At 42.8% G+C, this 19,152-nt stretch overlaps 2 protein-coding genes across 4 annotated transcripts in view; one reads left to right on the forward strand and one right to left on the reverse strand.

The window, feature by feature from the left end:
• The window catches only part of LOC132216768 (zinc finger protein 227-like), a 123,424-nt gene extending 111,701 nt beyond the window's left edge, over positions 1 to 11,723 (reverse strand). For 2 of the 3 annotated variants that reach the window (XM_059666265.1, XM_059666272.1), the window contains exons 1-2: positions 11,637 to 11,723; positions 3,758 to 3,853 (exon numbers count right to left, since the gene is read on the reverse strand). In XM_059666265.1, the coding sequence (XP_059522248.1) occupies positions 3,758 to 3,772 (15 nt within the window). In that variant the 5' untranslated portion in view covers positions 3,773 to 3,853; positions 11,637 to 11,723. Of the gene's footprint in view, positions 1 to 3,757; positions 3,854 to 4,387; positions 5,155 to 11,636 lie in introns of those variants that run through there. The other variant, XM_059666266.1, reaches the window with a different exon arrangement.
• Positions 7,623 to 8,571, forward strand: LOC132216772 (ADP-ribosylation factor 4-like). The gene has a single exon (XM_059666277.1). It carries the CDS (start codon positions 7,807 to 7,809, stop codon positions 8,347 to 8,349), a length of 543 nt encoding a protein of 180 aa, XP_059522260.1. The 5' UTR covers positions 7,623 to 7,806; the 3' UTR covers positions 8,350 to 8,571.
• Positions 11,724 to 19,152: the final 7,429 nt, after the last annotated feature.

Raw genomic sequence — 19,152 nt, forward strand, 5'->3', positions numbered from 1 at the left:
GGCTGCCATGAGGCTCACGATGGAGTCCAGGCTTGGCCTCTCATCTCTGGCCCAGGAGGCAGCCCCTCTCCACAGGCCTTGGCTGCTGGAGTCTGGAGAAAGGTGTGTATCTCCTAAACTCTAAGGGACCACATGAGGCTTGCAGCCAGGGCAGCAATGGGCAGTGGCAGTTCCTCCCAGGCAAACCCCCTGAGCCTGGCCCCTGGCCCCTTTCTCTGACTTCTTAGTGAGCCAAAGCAGACCAGCCTACACTCATTTCCCCAGCCCTTCCTTTGTTTCATTGTCCCTAGCTTTAATAAACGTCTTCTAAAAATAAATATATTTTTTATTCATTTTTAAAGAGAGAGGAGGGGACAGGGAGAAAGAGAAACATCCATGTGAGAGCGAAACATCGATCAGCTACCTCCTGCATGCCCCCTACTGGTATGGAGCCAGCAACCTGGGCATGTGGCCTGACCAGGAATCGAACCAGTAACCTTTTGGTGCCCAGGACCATGCTCAATCAACTGAGCCACACCATCCAGGGCAAGAGAGGATATCTTTAACCACGGTTATACCTTAGGTTATAACTGGAGGCAACTAAGATATCCTTCAGGTGGTGAATGGATAAACTGTGGTACATCCAGACCACAGTATAACTTAGTGCTAAAAAGAAATGAGCTATTAAACCACAAAAAGACATGGAGGTAATTTTAACGCATATTACTATGTAAAAGAAGCCTGTTTAAAGGTTATTTATGGATATTCCAATTACACGACATTCTGGAAGAGGTAAAATTATGCAGACTGTAAAAAGATCAGGGGTTGCCAGGGGCTGGAGGAAGAGAAGGATAAAGGGGTAGAGTACAAGGGGATTTCAGAACATGAAACTACTGTGTGTGAGAGTATAATGGCGGCGACATGCCATAATATAGCGGTTCTCAATCTGTGGGTCGCGACCCCTTTGGCGGTCGAACGACCCTTTCACAGGGGTCACCTAAGACCATCCTGCATATCAGATATTTACATTACGATTCATAACAGTAGCAACATTACAGTCATGAAGTAGCAACAAAAATAATTTTATGGTTGGGTCACAACATGAGGAACTGTATTTAAAGGGCCAGAAGGCTGAGAACCACTGCCATAATATATTTGTCCAAACCTACAGAATAGAATGTACACAAAGAGTGAACCCTAAGCCTGACTGGTGTGGCTCAGCATTGACCTATGAACCAGGAGGTCACGGTTCTGTTCCTGGTCATGGCACACCCAGTAGGGGCCTTGCAGGAGACAGCTAATCAATAATTCTCTCTCATCATTGATGTTTCTATCACTCTCTCCCTCTCTGAAATCAATAAAAAATATATTATTTAAAAAGAAAGAGGGAACCCTAATGTAAAGTCTGGATTCTGGTGATAATGATGTGTCAATGCAGGTTCATCAATTCTAACAAATGTACCAATCTGATGGGGGGTGTTATAAAGGGAGAGGCCCTGGCTAGTGTGGCTCAGTGATTAGGATGTCAGTTTGCAGACTGAAGGGTTGAGATCTTGATTCCCAGTCGAGAGCATGTACCTGGGTTGCAGGTTCCTTCCCTGGCTCCTATCTCGATGCTTGTGGGAGGCAACCAATTGATGTCTCTCTCACATCGATGCTTCTCTCTCTCTCTCTCTCTCTCTCTCTCTCTCTCTCTCTTTCTCTCTCTCTCTTCCTCCCTCCCTCCCTCCCTCCCCTCTTCCCTCCTCCCACTCTCTTTATAAAATAATCAATGGAAAAATATCCTCAGATGAGGATTAACAGAAAAAAAAAAATAGATGCGGCTGTGCATGTGTAAAGGCAGGAGGTACAGGGAAATCTGTGTATCTTCTGCTGGATTTTAATGTGAATGCAAAACTGCCCTAAAAAATAAAGTCTATTATTTAAAAACATACACACAAATATAAGGTTATATATTACTTTGAAAAAAGAATTATTACATGCAGGAATAAATGTAGATTAGTAGCCCAGCTGGTGTGGCTCAGTGGCTGAGTGCCAGGAGCCAGTCCACCCTCGCTGCTTGACACAGTCGCTGCAGGGAAGAAACATCTGAACAGCATATGTTTCAAGGGACCTGGCGTATATGGCATATGTTTGCTCTCCCCCTCTTAGTGCTATGTGTTTTAACCAGGACCACCTCCCTGAGAAAGGTTGTTTCCCCAGGTAGGGATGTTGGGGATTGACGGGACTGTGGAGGGGAATGAATCAGTAAAACCCCCTAGTGTTACAGAAATACCATGTACTACTTATGAAGAACTTGGACAAAGACTGTTGGCAATAAATTTGGGACTTGTGGGGCCCATATCCCCAAGGGTCTTCCCACCAGGGAAAGTACCAAAGCCTATACCCCTGGAGACCCACCAACACAGGGCAGTCCCAGGGAAGGCAAGCAGCGGGGCTGGGAGGACATAACCTTTACTGGGTAGGATAATCTCCTTCAGTCACTTCCTTGTAGCTTATCAGTAGAGCAATAGAATAGTGACCTTGGAATAGCCCTTATAGTGGAACACAAAGATTAACCTAGACACGATTAAAATCAACAGAACTAGATAGAGACAGGATTTTTGGCAAAGGTCAGATAAGAAACTATGGACATGAAACAAGGAACTATAGAAGGTCAAGGGAGGACCCAAAACATATCATGTGACTATAGAGGCATGCTTATAGGATCAAATGGTATAAATACAGATGTAACAGGAGAAAAAAGAGAGAACCCACTATGCTGATCAACTGAACGCTGTCTCTGTGTCAATCATTCTTTGCTGACTCCGTCCACACCTTTGGGAACCCCTGGACCTGCTAGAGCTAGACCCCAACAGTTGAGCAGCGACCTATGAACCAGAAGGTCACTGTTCCATTCCCTGGGCATATGCCCAAGATGCAGGCTTGATCCCCCGTAGGGGGCATGCAAGAGGCAGATAACCAATGATTGATTTTCACTCATCATTGATTTCTCTCTCTCTCTCTCTCCCTCTCCCTTCCTCTCTGAAATCAATAAAAATATATTTTAAAAAGAGTAGATGAGTAAGTAAAAGACATGTAGGGTCTGACGCAGACATAGGAAAGACAGAATCTAGCTCCTCCTGTGTGAAAATCTCCAACAATATTTGTGCCTATGGTGCTATGCCGGATTTGCATATCCTACCTATAAAATTCCAATGGGGCCTGTATCAATGCATTTTTTCAACATTAAGCTCCTAGTATGTTGAGGACAAAACATAGACATGTTATTTGGAGAACTGATTTTTTTTGGAGAAAAAAGTTGCAGGTAGGAAAATTGTCACTGCAAATGTTACTTAAAACAAAACTCCTAAATCCCCTTAATGTCTATGAGTGGTAAGAAGTTAAAAATTAAAAAGTGTGTCAATATAGAAATACTACATAATCATAAAAAGTAAATGTGACATTAAATGAAAAAGCCCTATTTAATATTAGATGTAATTGTGAATATTAATTAAGCTATGAATACATGAGGAAGAGAATATAAGAAAATAACAGTTAATGTGCCAGCAGTGAAGTAATAAAGTTGGAGAACTTGTGGTCATTTCTATTAATTTGTCCACATATTTTTGAAGTAAAATGAAATGACAAAATAAAACCAACACTAAAAGCAAGTACAAAGTAAACAGGTCTTTAAATGCCTGGTGTTCTCCTTGAGTCCTCCAGGAAAGGGAAAAGCACGTGATCTTCTGAGTAGTGAGCTGGAATTTTTAACAGTAAAAAAGTGAACCATACGCACCTTAAGTGTGGTCATTCTTGTCTTCTTACTTCTGCAAATGTAGGTCCTGGCTGAGATATGGAGAGTCCTGGCGGGCAGAACTGTGCCTGGGAGTGTCTGAAAAGACAGAAAAAGGGCATGAAAGGGTGACCAGGATGTTGCTCACCTCCCTGAACACTTCCTGTGAACTAGCCAAGGAGCCCCTTTCTTGAGGTGGCTGCTGCTGTACACAGCTTGGCGAGATCTCAGCAGGGCCTCCATTCCTGCACCACACACACACTGGCACCATCTCCAACACTGCCTGTGGTACCCAAGGTCACAAATCAGATTCTGGTATGATACAAATTGAGACAATAGAATGTCCAGAGCAAGGATCATCTCTGGAGCAGCAATATATGGGCTCAAATCCTAATTCAGCACCTCACGGAGATGGGTTGTCTTGGGCAAATTAATAACATCTCTTTTCCTCAATTGTGTCATCTGTACAACTGAGAGAATATTAGCTCCAAATTAATTGAACTCTTCAGAGCTGGAAAGCACTTTAAATACTAAAAGGATTTCTTATTTTTATAGCTATATTAAAAAAGATGGTATTTTATAGTATGAAATTGGTCTATAATGTGATCACTACCAAAAGACATTGTATGGTACCTGTACCTCTGAAGTGATTGTTCTGTTCTGTGAAGGTCACTCATAACTTCTGAAAAATCTGTTGACTCTGCCTCATTGTCTTCCCTAACAATGTGAAACTTTAGCAATAATTTTTAAATGACCACAGACAACTGTTTTCTAAAAAAATAACAACAACAACAAATTGGTTTCTAGTATCTGATAAGAAACACAAGATTCTGGACAAGATTTGTGGAAAACAGTTTTGGCAGTTTCTTAAAAAGTTATTCCTAAAGTTACCAATCACCAAGCAATTCCACTTCTAGGTACCTATCAAAGAGAAATGAAAACATATCTCCACACAAAAACTTACACCTAAGTGTTTCTAAAACTGTTATTCATAAGAACCCCAAACAGGAAACAACTAAAATGTACACCTATGTGGGTGAATGGATAGGGAAAGGGTGGTATATCCACAGTAAAATATTCATGGGCAATAAAAAGGAATGGAATTATGATATATACTACAACATGATCTTGAAACATTATAAGTTAAACAGCCAGTCTCAAAAGACCACATATTGTATTATCCCATTTAAATAAAAGGTTGAAAAATACAGAGACAGGAAGTAAGCTGGTGGTTGATCTGAGATATGAGAATGAGGATTAACTATATATGGGAACTAGAGGGCCGGTGCATGAAAACTCAGCCCGGCCTGCCCCCTCTCACAGTCTGGGCGCCCTGAGGGGCGGGAGGCGACCCGGCTATCAGGGGAAGGCGACGCCCCCATCACACCTCTGCTGCTGCGCAAGACTTGGCCGGCCCTGGTTACCTGAGCCTCCGGTGGCCTTGGGCGGCTTGGCAGCCGCCACCCAAGGCTTGCCTGCACCTTGGGCCGGCCCTAATGACTGGGGGGCTCTGGTGGGGCTGAGGGACTGGGCATCACCATCTTGTGGCTATGGGCACCGCCATCTTTGTGATGGGGTAATGGTCAATTTCCATATTCCCTCTTTATTAGATAGCATAGCAGAAAGAACGAAGATGGTGGTGTAGGTAAATGCTGGTACTCACATCCTCCCACAACCACTTCAAAGTTACAACTAAAATACAGAATAACCATCATTCAGTACCCCCTGAAATCTGGCTGCCTGGAAGTCCTATGACTAGAAAAGTAAAGAAGAAAGTGCATCGAGACTGGTCAGAGGGGTGGAGGCACAAAACAGGCTGGTCCGACACACGTGTGGTTTGTTTTTTTTTAACTCGGGAGGGATAGATATATTGGCTGTGGAGGTCTCCCACAAGGAGCAAGGGGTCCCAGGCCCACACCAGACCCCCACCCAGGGTTCCAGGGCTAGAAAGAGAAGTCTCTGTATCTTTGGGGTGTAAAAACCACCAGGGATTGGGACTGAGTGATATGGAGGCTGCTGGAGAACCAGGCACTTCCTCTTAAAGGGCCAGCACAGGAGTGACACAGTCCCGCTCCCTCTGAGCTCCAGCGCTGGACAGCAGCATTGGGGGAATCAGGGACATACGGGAGGAACTGGATTGTCTGGCATTGGGGCAGGAACACAGGGGCGGCTTTTTCCCAGACAAGGGCGCTTGCAGGGGTCATCGTTCCTGTGCTGGGACCTCCCCCATTCCAGAGCTGACTGGCAGCCACATGAGTTTCCATCAGTGAGGCTCACACTGTTCACTCCACCCTGGTGATTCCCTGAGAAACCTGCCCCATCCAACTTGCAGCCCCACCCAAGTTGTTTGCAGTGGCTTTTCCGTCTGAATGTCCTGTCCTGGTTCAGGCTTTAGACTTTCCTAAAATCTCTAACAAGGAGCAGCTGGTGTCAACATGCCCCATATCCTTAATAATAAAAGCATAATATGCTAATTAGACCAGATGTCCTTCTGGACGTCCTTCCAGACGTGGTGGTGGTGGAGGGCGGGGGGAGTGCTAAGGCAGAGGCGGCCATGGCAGCGGGCGGGGGCCGAGGCAGAGTCAGCTGCTGCGGCATCAGGGGCTGAGCCCCTTGCACAAACTTTGTGCATCGGGCCTCTAGTCTATCAATAAGATATCCAAGACTCGGCACTCGCACTAGCCTGCCTTGCTTCACAGCTTGGCCTAGCCTGGGCACCTCCAAGCCCAATACAAATAGCAAACAGCAGCCATCTGCAGATCCTTCTGTAGCTCCTGACGGGTGGCCCCAAGCAGTGGCAGACTTTGCAGTCCCAGAAGGCCCCAGGCCAGTGTACCTGGTGGACAGCTTCAGACTAGACCAGATTACAACTCTACACATCACAAGCCACACACTCAAGGAATAGACTCTGTGAGCACCAAAGCCCCACTGAAGCATGTTCTGATCCATAAGGGTGTCTCTTGCACAGTGGCTCTTACACTGTAGTTGCAGCTGGTCCTCACAGTCAATTGGCCTGGAGGTCAACTCCTCGCAATCAAGGCTCAACTACAATAAGACTGTGCACACGGCCCACACAGGGGCACACCTAGAGGGCCCAGCTCAGGTGTCTGGGGAGGCTGGGCCACTGGACCCTATAGGACACCTACTACACATGGCCACTCTACCAATTCCAGGAGACACAGCAACTCAACCTAATACATAGAAACAAACACATGGAAGCTGCCAAAATGTGGGACACAGAAACATGTGACAGATGAAAGAACAGAAGAAATCTCCAGAAAAAGAATGAAATGAAATGGAAACAAGCACACTACTAGGTAAAGAGTTCAAAACAACAGTTATAAGTTTGCTCAAGGATCTTAATGAGAGGTTCAAGGGACTTAGACTTTCACGGAACTTAATGAGAATTTCAAGGATCTTAGTGAGAATTTTAAAGACATGAAAAAGGACCAGTCAGGTGCAGCCACTATGGAAGACAGTATGGAGTTTCCTCAAAAAACTAAAAATGGAACTCCCATTTGACCCAATAATCCCACTTCTAGGAATATATCCCAGGAAACCAGAAACACCAATCAGAAAGGATATATGCACCCCTATGTTCATAGCAGCACAATTCACCATAGTGAAGATCTGGAAACAGCCTAAGTGCCCATCAGCAGATGAATGGATTAGAAAACTGTGGTACATCCACACGATGAAATACTATGCTGCTATAAAAAAGAAGGAATTCTTACTATTTGCAACAGCATGGATGGAACTGGAGAGAATTATGCTAAGTGAAATAAGCCAGTCAGCGAAAGATAAATACCACATGATCTCATTTATGGGTAATAAAGACCATTATAAACTGATGAACAAAAATAGAGGTCCGCGCCCCGCTGATTCTGGTCCGGAGCGTCACCCAGCACGCTGGCTAGTGAGCCGCCCCTGCCGCCCTCTTTCTTCGTTAGCTCCTCTCCTTCTCGCTCAGCTTGCCGGGAGCGTGAAAAGAGAAGGCCGGGGGAAGCTCCGAACCCCTTCTGCTCCTGCCCATCGCGAGTGCAACTACCGCCATGGGCCTCACCATCTCCGCCCTCTTCTCCCGCCTCTTCGGCAAGGAGCAGATGCACATTTTGATGGTTGGATTGGATGCTGCTGGCAAGACGACCATTCTGTATAAACTGAAGTTAGGGGAGACAGTCACCACAATTCCTACCACTGGTTTTAATGTGGAAACAGTAGAATATAAGAACATTTGTTTCACAGTATGGGATGTTGGTGGTCAAGATAAAATAAGGCCTCGCTGGGGGCATTACTTCCAGAACACCCAGGGTCTTATTTTTGTGGTAGATAACAATGATTGTGAAAGAATTCAGGAAGGAGCTGAAGAACTGCAAAAAATGCTTCGGGAAGATGAGTTGCAAGATGCAGTGTTGCTGCTTTTTGCAAATAAACAGGATTTGCCAAATGCTATGGCCATCAGTGAAATGACAGATAAATTAGGTCTTCAGACTCTTCGTAACAGAACATGGTATGGTCAAGCCACTTGTGCTACACAAGGAACTGGCCTGTATGAGGGACTTGACTGGCTGTCAAATGAGCTTTTAAAACGTTAAATGAAACTGGGTATCTAATCAAGGACATGTTGGATAGAATTTGTCTAGGCTTGTTACAACAAAATTAGTTTGCATCTTGGTTATTAAACGGTATCTGGGACTGGTTTGGGCAGAATATTACAGCGTTTAAACTTATTTTGTTGCCAATTATTGTTTACCAAGTATAAATGTTGCACTTTAGCAATATGCTTGGTTTTAAAGAAATTATCTTTAACTTGGGGGGGGGGGTTCTCTTTTAATTTTACTTCCCTTAAGCCTAAATGTCTGAATGTAGCTATTGTGACACCTTTAAATAAATCCGTTTTGAATGTTTTTTGAGCCCACAAAAAAATAATGTTTTAAAGTTAACCCCTTGCTACTTTACTGATACCTTTATCAATCCTGGGACAGTCTGCTGATTTAAAAATAAAATGTAACATTCCATTTGTATTTATTTTCCTCCCTTGCCAAAAAGATTTTCTAATACTGCTTGTACCAGCCAGAGACATGCTCCAAAACACTACTGAGATCTCTTGCACTGAGGAATTTATTACTCCTCCCTTCTCTCCCCCCGATTATGACTCCTGGCTTCCATCAGCCAAGCTTACCTTGGTGTGGTTTGGATTCAATAGCTTATTAGTTCTATGCTGGTAGCAAAGAGTTCATATGGAGATGATTTTTAATACCCAGCAGATTGTCTTTCTTTATATTGTTTCTTTTTTATGTTGCATGTTGCTTTTGGTATCAGCCTGACTCTTTGCCCAGTATATGACAGTTCTGCTGATGTTTTATTGTTTATTGGTGAACATATTTTCATTAAGAGTTTTTGGAAAACTCATCAAACTCAAATGAATAAGTTTTCTTCATAACCCATTTGGAATTATTCCTAATAAAAAAATGATAAAATATTAAAAAAAATAGATGCAGAGCAGCATGGAACAGACTGTCAAACTGCAGCGGGAAGGCTGGGGAGGGTTGGGGGAGCAGGGGATAAGAGATCAACCGAAGGACTTGTATGCATGCATATAAGCATAACCAATGGAAACAAGGCACTGGGGCACAGGGGAGGCCGCAGGAAGGTCAAGGGGGGAAAAAAAGGAGACATATGTACTACTCTTTGTAATACTTTAAGCAATAAAACAAAATTAAAAAGAAAAAGGACCAGTCAGAAATTAAACATACACTAACTGAAATAAAGAATTTACAGGGACTCAATAGTAGCATAGAGGACTCCAGAATCAAATTAATGATTTGGAATATGAGAAAGCAAAAAACACCCCGTCAGAAGAGCAAAAAGAAAAAAGAATCCAAAAATATGAAAATAGTGTAAGGAGCCTCTGGGACAACTTCAAGTGTACCAATATTCACATTATGGGGGTGCCAAAGAAGAGAGAGCAAGATATTGAAAACCTATTTGAAGAAATAATGACAGAAAACTTCCCCTACCTGGTGAAAGAAATAAACTTACAAGTCCAGGAAGCTCAGAGAACCCCAAACAAAAGGAATCCAAAGAGGACCACACCAAGAAACATCATCATTAAAATGCCAAGAGCAAAAGATAAAGAGAGAATCTTAAAAGCAGCAAGAGAAAAGCAGTTACCTATAAGGGAGCGCCCATACAACTGTCAGCTGATTTCTCAACAGAAACTTTGCAGGCCAGAAGGGAGTGGCAAGAAATATTCAAAGTGATGAATGCCAAGAACCTACAACCAAGATTACTTTATCCAGTAAAGCTATCATTCAGAACTGAAGGTCAGATAAAGAGCTTCACAGATAAGGAGAAGCAAAAGGAGTTCACCACCACCAAACCAGAATAACATGAAATGTTGAAGGGTATTCTTTAAGAGGAGGTGGAGAAGGAGGAGGGAGTAGAGGGGGAGGGGGAGGGGGAAGAGGAGAAGGAGAAAAAAGATGAACAATAAAATGGCAATAAATACAGACCTATCAACAATTGTATCAAAAAATCAAAAGAAACGAACAAGAAATCTAATGAACAAAATAAACTGATGAATAAAATGGAAACATGGAACAGACTGACGAATCTCAGAGGGAAGGGGGAGAAGGGACGGGGAGAGATGAACCTAAAATCTTATATGCAAATATGCATCCCCTATGGACACAGACAACAGGGTGGTGAAGGCCTGGGCTGGGGCGGGAACTGGGTAGAAGGAGGGGCAATGGGGGGCGGAAGAGGAACATCTGCAATCCTCTCAACAAATCTTTAAAATAAAGATTAAGCCGAAACCGGTTTGGCTCAGTGGATAGAGCGTCGGCCTGCGGACTGAAGGGTCCCAGGTTCGATTCCGGTCAAGGGCATGTACCTGGGTTGCGGGCACATCCCCAGTGGGAGATGTGCAGGAGGCGGCTGATCGATGTTTCTCTCTCATCGATGTTTCTAACTCTCTATCTCTCTCCCTTCCTCTCTGTAAAAAATCAATAAAATAAATTAAAATAAAATAAAATAAAGGTTAAAAAAATAAACATGCAGACTAGAGCAAGAATAAGGAAGTTACAGCAGAACAAAGCAGACGCCTGGGCGTTGCACGGCCACGTTCCTCCAGGGGAGGCAAAGGTCCATCTGGTGCTCATCTGGAGATTCCTGATGGACCAGTTTAAGACTCCACTCCCGGGAGAGACGAATTGTCATGAAGGCTCAGCGCGGAGACAGGAGGCTGAGCCTACCTGACTCCTTCTGGGGCCCTGCCCTGTTTCTAACATCCCTGTCCGAGAAATCAGAGCTGTGCAGCCGTCCCCACTGCCGCCTCCTTCCCAGCCAGGAGTGGCTGGAAGTCCAGCTTCCTGCCGAGGTCACAGGGAAATAAATGCCTGGGCACCGCAGCTCCAGCTCCACACCCATCGCACTCCCGGGTTTCCGGGGAAACGAGCACTTCCCCAAACTAAGAAGTACGGACCACAAGAAGCCACCATTCGCCACCTGCCGAGAACTGCCTGGCGACTTTTACGTATACTCTCGTTTAATACTCAAACCGCTGCATTAAGATAGTCATGTCATCCCAACTTCACAGAAAGACGTCGGAGACAGAGGTGTAGGTAATTCGTTCGATGTTCCGCCTCGGGAAGCCGCAGAGCGGGTGGACGGTGCGCGGCCCCGGGAGGCGGAAAGCGCTGGAGACTCCGGACCCGACCGCCCCAGACGCGGACGCGCCCCGCCGAGGGGAATACCTGCCGCCCAAGCCCTGACACCCCCGCTTTCGGATACAACCTCTTCCTCCCAAACCGGTGGTCGGCCGGGTTTTACCGGGACCCAGAGAAGTTCGGGAGGCTGGGCAAACACGGAGCCCACTTACCGCAGAGCAGGGAGCGCAGACGGTCACCTGGGCGCCCAGGGAGGAAGCGCAACGCTGGAAATACACCTCCCAGAATTCCCCTGCCCCGGCGGCGCCCAGGCGGAAGTGCCCGCGACTCTGCGGGACCTGTGGACTACACTTCCCAGAATGCCAGGGGACTCGGTCCGCAGTCGCACCCGCCTCAAGCGGAAGTGCTCGGTACCCTACGGAGAGGGACCACCAGGACCACGGAAGTCGTGGGAACGAAGTTCGCCCCGTCGCCCTCACGGCGGTAACGTGGCAAACGACACTGAGGGCTGGTGTTTCCCTCTCCTGAATCCACGAGCAGAAATTTTCGATAGGCATGACTAAATGTCTTCAATGATTACAGTATTTTTGGGAAAGTGAACAATGAGTCACAAAAGTAAAAATTAATCTCAAACTAGGAAATGTTCAATTTAGGGCAGTAGGGAGAAGGAAGGAGGAGGGTAACCTTGTGTGTAATCTTAACTGTACGAGAATTAAAGCGGGGTGTTTGAAGAATGGGCGAGGGAGAATGGTTTGGGAGAGGCAATGATGTGCGAAGAAGGTGTGGACGAAAGCGGCCACATGCTGACCTGACAAGCTCAGGGGAGGCCTGCATGGTGGTCTTGCAAACTCAGAGACCTAAAGGAACCACAAGGATGGTCTGAAATTAAACGTTAACCAAAGCAGTTATGGTGGGCAGTTACGTCCTAGGCCGGTATCTTCCCTGACCAGGTCAACCTTTACCTTAACTGAGCCTATCTGTCTTTTTGCATCTATGATAACACACCCTCGAAATGTCTGGGTAACTTGTGACTTCCCTTTTTCTGGAGCCCTGGGGCACAACCAAATCTGTGCTGGGCGCCGGGACAGATACCATGAATTCCTTCATTATCATGTTAATTGATCCTTCTCCGGAACATTATCTCAATTCATTGAGGTTCTGCTTCCCGGCATATGACAGTTTGGCTCAAATAAACTCACAAAAATTCTTTACAGGTTTCAATGATTTTTTTATGTTAACAAAGGTATTAAACTCCATTATTTTAAAAATATAAATATATATTGATTTCAGAGAGGAAAGGAAAGGGAGAGAGAGATAGAAACATCAACGATGAGAGAGAATCATTGACTGGCTGCCTCCTGCACACCCTCTACTGGGGATGGAGCCCACAACCCCTGCATGTGCCCTTGGTCAGAATCGAACCCAGGACCCTTCATTCTGCAGCCTGATACTCTATCCACTGAGCCAAACCGGCCAGGGCTAAACTCTATCCTTGACATAGTGGTACCAGTGGTTTGGTAGGTTATAATGCTACAATCAGGAATCACATGTAAAGTTATTAAATATTATTGGTCATAATTAAATTGATTAAATTAACTTGAGATAGCACTACATTCTCACAAGAAAAGCTAAAAGACAAAAAAACAAAAAAACAACTTAGCAAAATGCCAAGACTGTCATACTGTGAGCCAAAACCGGTTTGGCTCAGTGGATAGAGCATCGGCTTGCGGACTTTAAGGTCCCAGATTCGATTCCGGTCAAGGGCATGTACCTGGGTTGCAGGCACATCCCCTGTGGAAGATGTGCAGGAGGCAGCTGATTGATGTTTCTCTCTCATCGATGTTTCTAACTCTCTATCTCTCTCCCTTCCTCTCTGTAAAAAATCAATAAAATATATTTAAAAAAAATAAAAAGACATACTGTGGATGAAAAGGGACCACGTGCTAATCTGACAAGCTCAGAGAAGCCTGCCTGGGGGTCTTGCAAACTCAGAGACCAAAAGTAACCACTAAGGATGGTCTGAAATGGACACTTTTGGTAGTCATGTCCTGGGCCGGCATCTTCCCTGACAAAGGTCAATCTTTACCCTAACTGAGCCTGTCTACTGTCTTTTTGCATCGACAATAACATATCTTTGAATGTCAAAGTAATTTTCCTTTTTCCGGACCCCTCAAAGCACAGGCACCACTCCTGTGAGACCACAAATTCCCTCATTGTTATTGAGTTCATTGTTGATTGTTAAAGAAGTATGTGTCTATCATTTTACTTTTATCCAATCCCAGAAGTTTTCCACCTTGCTTTCTCCTGCCTCCCCAATCTATCACCAATGGATTTCATGTAACTGATGTAGGTCTCATCTTTTGATTGTAATGCATAAAATAAAGTGCAAAACTGCCATTCTCTGCAGCCTTATCTCAATCTGTTGAGATTTTGCTTCCTGGCATTTGTTGACATTTTGGCTCAAATAAATTCACAAAAATTTTTCACAGGTTTGAATGTTTCTTATATTGACAATACTTCTTTGTAGTGTAAGTTGGTACAACTGCTTTGGAATATTTTTTTAAAATTACTGATTTCAGAGAGGAAAAGAGGGAGAGAGAGAGAGAGAGAGAGAGAGAGAGAGAGAGAGAGAGAGAAACATCAGTGATGAGAGAGAATCATTGACTGGCTGCCTCCTGCATACCCCACACTGGGGATCAATCCTGCAACCCAGGCATGTGCCCTGACCAGGAACCAAACTGTGACCTCCTGGTTCATAGGTCAAAGCTCAACCACTGAGCCATGTTGGCTGAGCCACTTTGGAACATTTTTGAAGGGAAAGCTACTAAAGCTAAAGATATTCATTCATATGCCATAACCCCTTGGTTCAAACTATACCAGGGGTGGGCAAACTTTTTGACTCGAGGGCCACAATGGGTTCTTAAACTGGACCGGAGGGCCGGAACAAAAGCATGGATGGAGTGTTTGTGTGAAATAATATAAATTCAAAGTAAACATCATTACATAAAAGGGTACGGTCTTTTTTTTCAATAGTTTTATTCATTTCAAACGGGCTGGATCCGGCCCACGGGCCGTAGTTTGCCCACGGCTGAACTATACGCATGTTTCTGAAATTAATATATCCTTACATTCAGCCAAAGATGCTTCCCAGTATGCTCAGGCCAGAACTGCTTTTAAGAACCAACCGTGGAACTACCCAATGATCATCTATAATAAAATGGATTATTGGTAAATTTACACATTGTAGAAATATCCACCAATGAGAGTGAATAAAATTCATCTAGTCCCCAAATTTGAATTTCATAAACATAATGTTGAGAAAATAAAGTTTGACATAAAATATGAAGTACTGTATGATTTCATTTCTGGAAAATACAAAAACAAACTCAGCAAATCTATCATGTTATAAGTTAGTAAAAGGGTTGTGACTAGAATGAGGCATCAGGGGTGCTCCTGGAATGTTGGATTTTTCCTGGTCCTCCAGGAAATGAACACTAAGAATTTAATGAACAGGAATATTAAGGGAAATGCAAAAGTCGGGGGGGGGGGGGGAGCTATAAGAACCATCTTAACATGATGCAAATGTGACCCAGACTAAAGGACAGTGAGAAATTTGGGGGGAATGATTATTTAGCCTTTTAAGTTATGAAATATTAAGCAAAACCATCAGAGGGTTTTTGGAGAAAAAGCCATTGAGAAGAGAAATTCTAGTCTCCAGAAATGGGCCTGCTTAGAATTCCTATTGAATTAGCTGGGAGCATCCAATGGGAAAGTGGCCTCTGAGCAATGTTTTAAGCAAACATCAGGGACTTTTGTTAACTTGTGTTGTCTGTCCCTGGATTTGTGTAAAGCAGAAGGCTGTCCCTCAATTTGAGTTTACCTAATGTTTTTGCGTGATTGCATTCAGGTTGTATATTTCTGGCAGGAGTAATATGGAAGTGACATTAGATCTTCAGTAATCAAAAACAAAAATAAACAAGTGGGACTATATAAAACTAAAAAGCTTCTGCACAGCAAAGGAAGCAATCAACAGTGAATAAATAGGCAACACACAGAATTGGAGAAAACATTTTCAAATCATATTTGACAAAGGTTTCACCTCCAAAACATAGAAGAAACCCCTTCAACTCAATAATAAAAAATCAAATAACCCAATTTTTAAAAATGAGCTAAAGGATTGAATAGACATTTCTCCAAAGATACATGAGTGGCTAAAAGGTATATGAAAAATGCCCAATGTCACTAATCATCAGGGAAATGCAAATCAAAGCCACAATAAAGTATCACCTCACACTTGTCAGGGTGGCTGTTATAAAAATAAAGACAAGCGTTGGTGAGGACACGGAGAAACTGGAACCCTTGCACACTGCTGGTGGGATTCAAATTGGTGCAACTACTATGGAAAACAATATGGAGATTTCTCAAAAAAATTGAAAAGAGAACTATTATATGATCTAGCAATCCCACTGCTGGGTATATATCCAAAATAATTCAAAGTTGGGTCTCAAGGAGGTATTTAAACACCATGTTCCTAGCAGCACTATTTTCACAACCCTAATGTCCACTGATAGATCAGTTGGTAAACAAAATGTGACATATACATAAAATGGAATATTATTCAGCCGTTAAAAAGAAGAAAATCCTGTAATATGCTATAACATGAATGAGCCTTGAGGACATTATGCTCAGTGAAATAAGCAAGTCACAAAAAGTAAATACAATATGAGTCTACTTATATGAGGTGGATTCATAAAAATCATAAAAATACAAAATCATAAAAATACAAAGTAAAATGGTGGTTACTAGGGGCTGGGGAGAGGGAGAAATGGAAAGTTATTAATATGGGCATAAAGTTTAAGTTAAACAAGATGGGTAAGTTCCAGAAATCTGTGCAACATTGTACATATAGTTAAGAGGGTAGATCTCATGTTAAATGTTATAATAATCTATATATATAAAAGGCTAATATGTAAAGTGTCCCCTCGGGAGTTCAACCGGGAGTTGGATCGCTTGCTATGATGTGCGCTGACCACCAGGGGGTGGTGCAGAACATGGCGGGAGACCAGTGGCAGTGGCGGGGTGCTGAGGGAGCAAGGGAAGGAAGAGGCAGGGAGGCAGGCAACCTGATCAGCCCTGATTGCCGGCCAGGCCTAGGGACCCTACTTGTGCATGAATTTCATGCACCAGGCCTCTAGTAATAACATAAAATAAACTGTTAAAGTAGTAACATTTAACTTTATAATTATATTTGCTGAGTAATTTAATGTAATTTATATACATATATAAATTAGAATGTATGAAATTACATAGCCCTAGCTGGTTTAACTCAGGCCTGTGGAATGAAGGGTCCCAGGTTCGATTCTGTCAAGGGCACATGCCTGTGTTTTGGGCTTGGTCCCCAGGAGGGGGCATGCAGGAAGCAGCCAATCAATGATTCTCTCTCATCATTGATTTTTTTATTTTTCCCTCTCCCTTCCTCTCTGAAATAAAATATATATATTTTTAAAAAACAGAACTCCATATCACTTCTGATAAAAATTACATATAAAAGCAATTTATATAAATACAAAGTAATAATGTAATAAACTTTTGAGTCATTCAAAATTATTTACTCAAGCAAAATTAAAACAATATAAAAGTTTTAAAAGAAAAAAGGAGCCCTAACCGGTTTGGCTCAGTGGATAGAGCCTCAGCCTATGAACTGAAAGGTCCCAGGTTCGATATTGGTCAAGGGCATGTACCTTGGTTGCGGGCACATCCCCAGTAGGGGATGTACAGAAGGCAGCTGATCAATGTTTCTCTCTCATTGAGGTTTCTAACTCTCTATCCCTCTCCCTTCCTCTCTATAAAAAAATCAATAAAATAAAAAAAGAAAACAGGAAAAGAAGACAGAGGAACAAAAATTAGAGGAGATGAATAGAAAAAAATACTAAAATGAAAGAACTAAATCTAGTCGTATCAATAATTACATTAAATGTAAATGGTTAAAATATACCAAATAAAGATGTGTAGAGTAGATGGGGGAAAAAAATCCTAACTATTGGTTGTCCACAAGAAAGCCACTAAATATTAAGATCAAGGTAAGTTAAAAATTGTAAAGATGAAAAATTATATGCCATGTAAACACTAATCATAAAGAAATAGGAATGACCATATAAATATTATTATCAGTATCAGGTAATGTAGACTTTAAAAAGAGAAATATTACTAGGAACATTATGTAATGATAAAGATTAAAAGGTCAGCCCTGGCCCATGTGGCTCAGTTGATTGAGCATTGTCCCAGGCACCAATAGATCCCAGGTTTGATTCCTGGTCAGAGCACATGCCCAGGTTATGGGTTCAATCCTGAGTTAGGGTGGCACATGGGAGGCAACCAATCAATGTTTCTCTTTTCCTCTCCCCTCCTCTCTCTCTAAAACCAATAAAAACTTATCTAAAAATATTAAAAGGTCATTTGCTCTTTAATATTTATAGATTTAACAACTGATTTCCAAAGTACTTGAAGCAAAAACTGGTAGAATTCAAAAAAGAGACAAATCGGCAATTACATCTGGTAACTTAAGCACTCCTCTCTCAGCAATTGATAGAACAAGTAGACCAAAAATTAATAAGGCTATAGAATATCTTCACATTATCAATAAACTTGACCTTGCCAAAACCGGTTTGGCTCAGTGGATAGAGCGTTGGCCTGCGGACTGAAAGGTCCCAGGTTCGATTCCGGTCAAGGGCATGTACCTGGGTTGCGGACATATCTCCAGTGGGAGATGTGCTGGAGGCAGCTGATCAATGTTTCTCTCTCATCGATGTTTCTAGCTCTCTATCTCTCTCCCTTCCTCTCTGTAAAAAATCAATAAAATATATTAAAAAAAAATAAACTTGACCTAATTGATCTGATATTTATAGACTACCCAACAACAGCAGGATATATATTCCTTCTAAGTACACATAAAATATTCACCAAAAGAGACCATATTCTGGGGAGAGATAAGCCCAGCCAGTGTGGTTCAGTGGTTGAGTGTTGACCTATGAATAGGAAGGTCATGGTTTGATTCCTGGTCAGGGCACATGCCCGGGTTTCAGGCTCAATCCCCAGTGTGGGGCATGCAGGAGGCAGCCGATCAATGATTCTCTCTCCTCATTGATGTTTCTCTCTCCCTTTCCCTTCCTCTCTGAAATCAATAAAAATATATTTTAAAAAAGATGTGCTCTGATCACAATGAAATTAAAATATAAATTAGGAGCAGAAATCTGTCCGATTCCCCCAATATATGGACATTTTAAAACAGAATACTAAATAATCCATAGGCCAAAGAGGAAGTCACAAGGAAAATTAGAAGATACTTTGAATTGTGTGGCAATGAAAGCACAACATAATATAAATGTAACAGAGAGCCAAAGCAGTGCTTGCATCGTCTCAAATCAATGATCTTAGTTTCCACCTTAGGAAAGTAGATGAGCAAAGTAGACCAAAAGGCAAGCAGAAGGACATAATACTTATTAAAAAATTAATAAAATTGAAATGAAAAAGTTGAGAAACTCAAGGGCTAGTTCTTTTAGAAGATCAAGAAAATTAATAAACCTCGAGCCATAATAACCACGAAAAAAAGAGAAGAGACACAAACTCACCAATATCAGGAATGAAAGAAGAAACATCACTACAGATTCCACAGACATTAAAAGGACAAGGGAATCTACAAGGAGCTCCTCCTGTTACTACCCGGCCGGG

The sequence above is a fragment of the Myotis daubentonii genome, chromosome 15, assembly GCF_963259705.1.
Source record: "Myotis daubentonii chromosome 15, mMyoDau2.1, whole genome shotgun sequence".
NCBI lineage: Eukaryota > Metazoa > Chordata > Mammalia > Chiroptera > Vespertilionidae > Myotis > Myotis daubentonii.

What these genes read in the sequence shown, in the direction of transcription:
- LOC132216772 (XM_059666277.1), top strand. Translation starts at nt 7,807, where the DNA reads ATGGGCCTCACCATCTCCGCCCTCTTCTCCCGCCTCTTCGGCAAGGAG.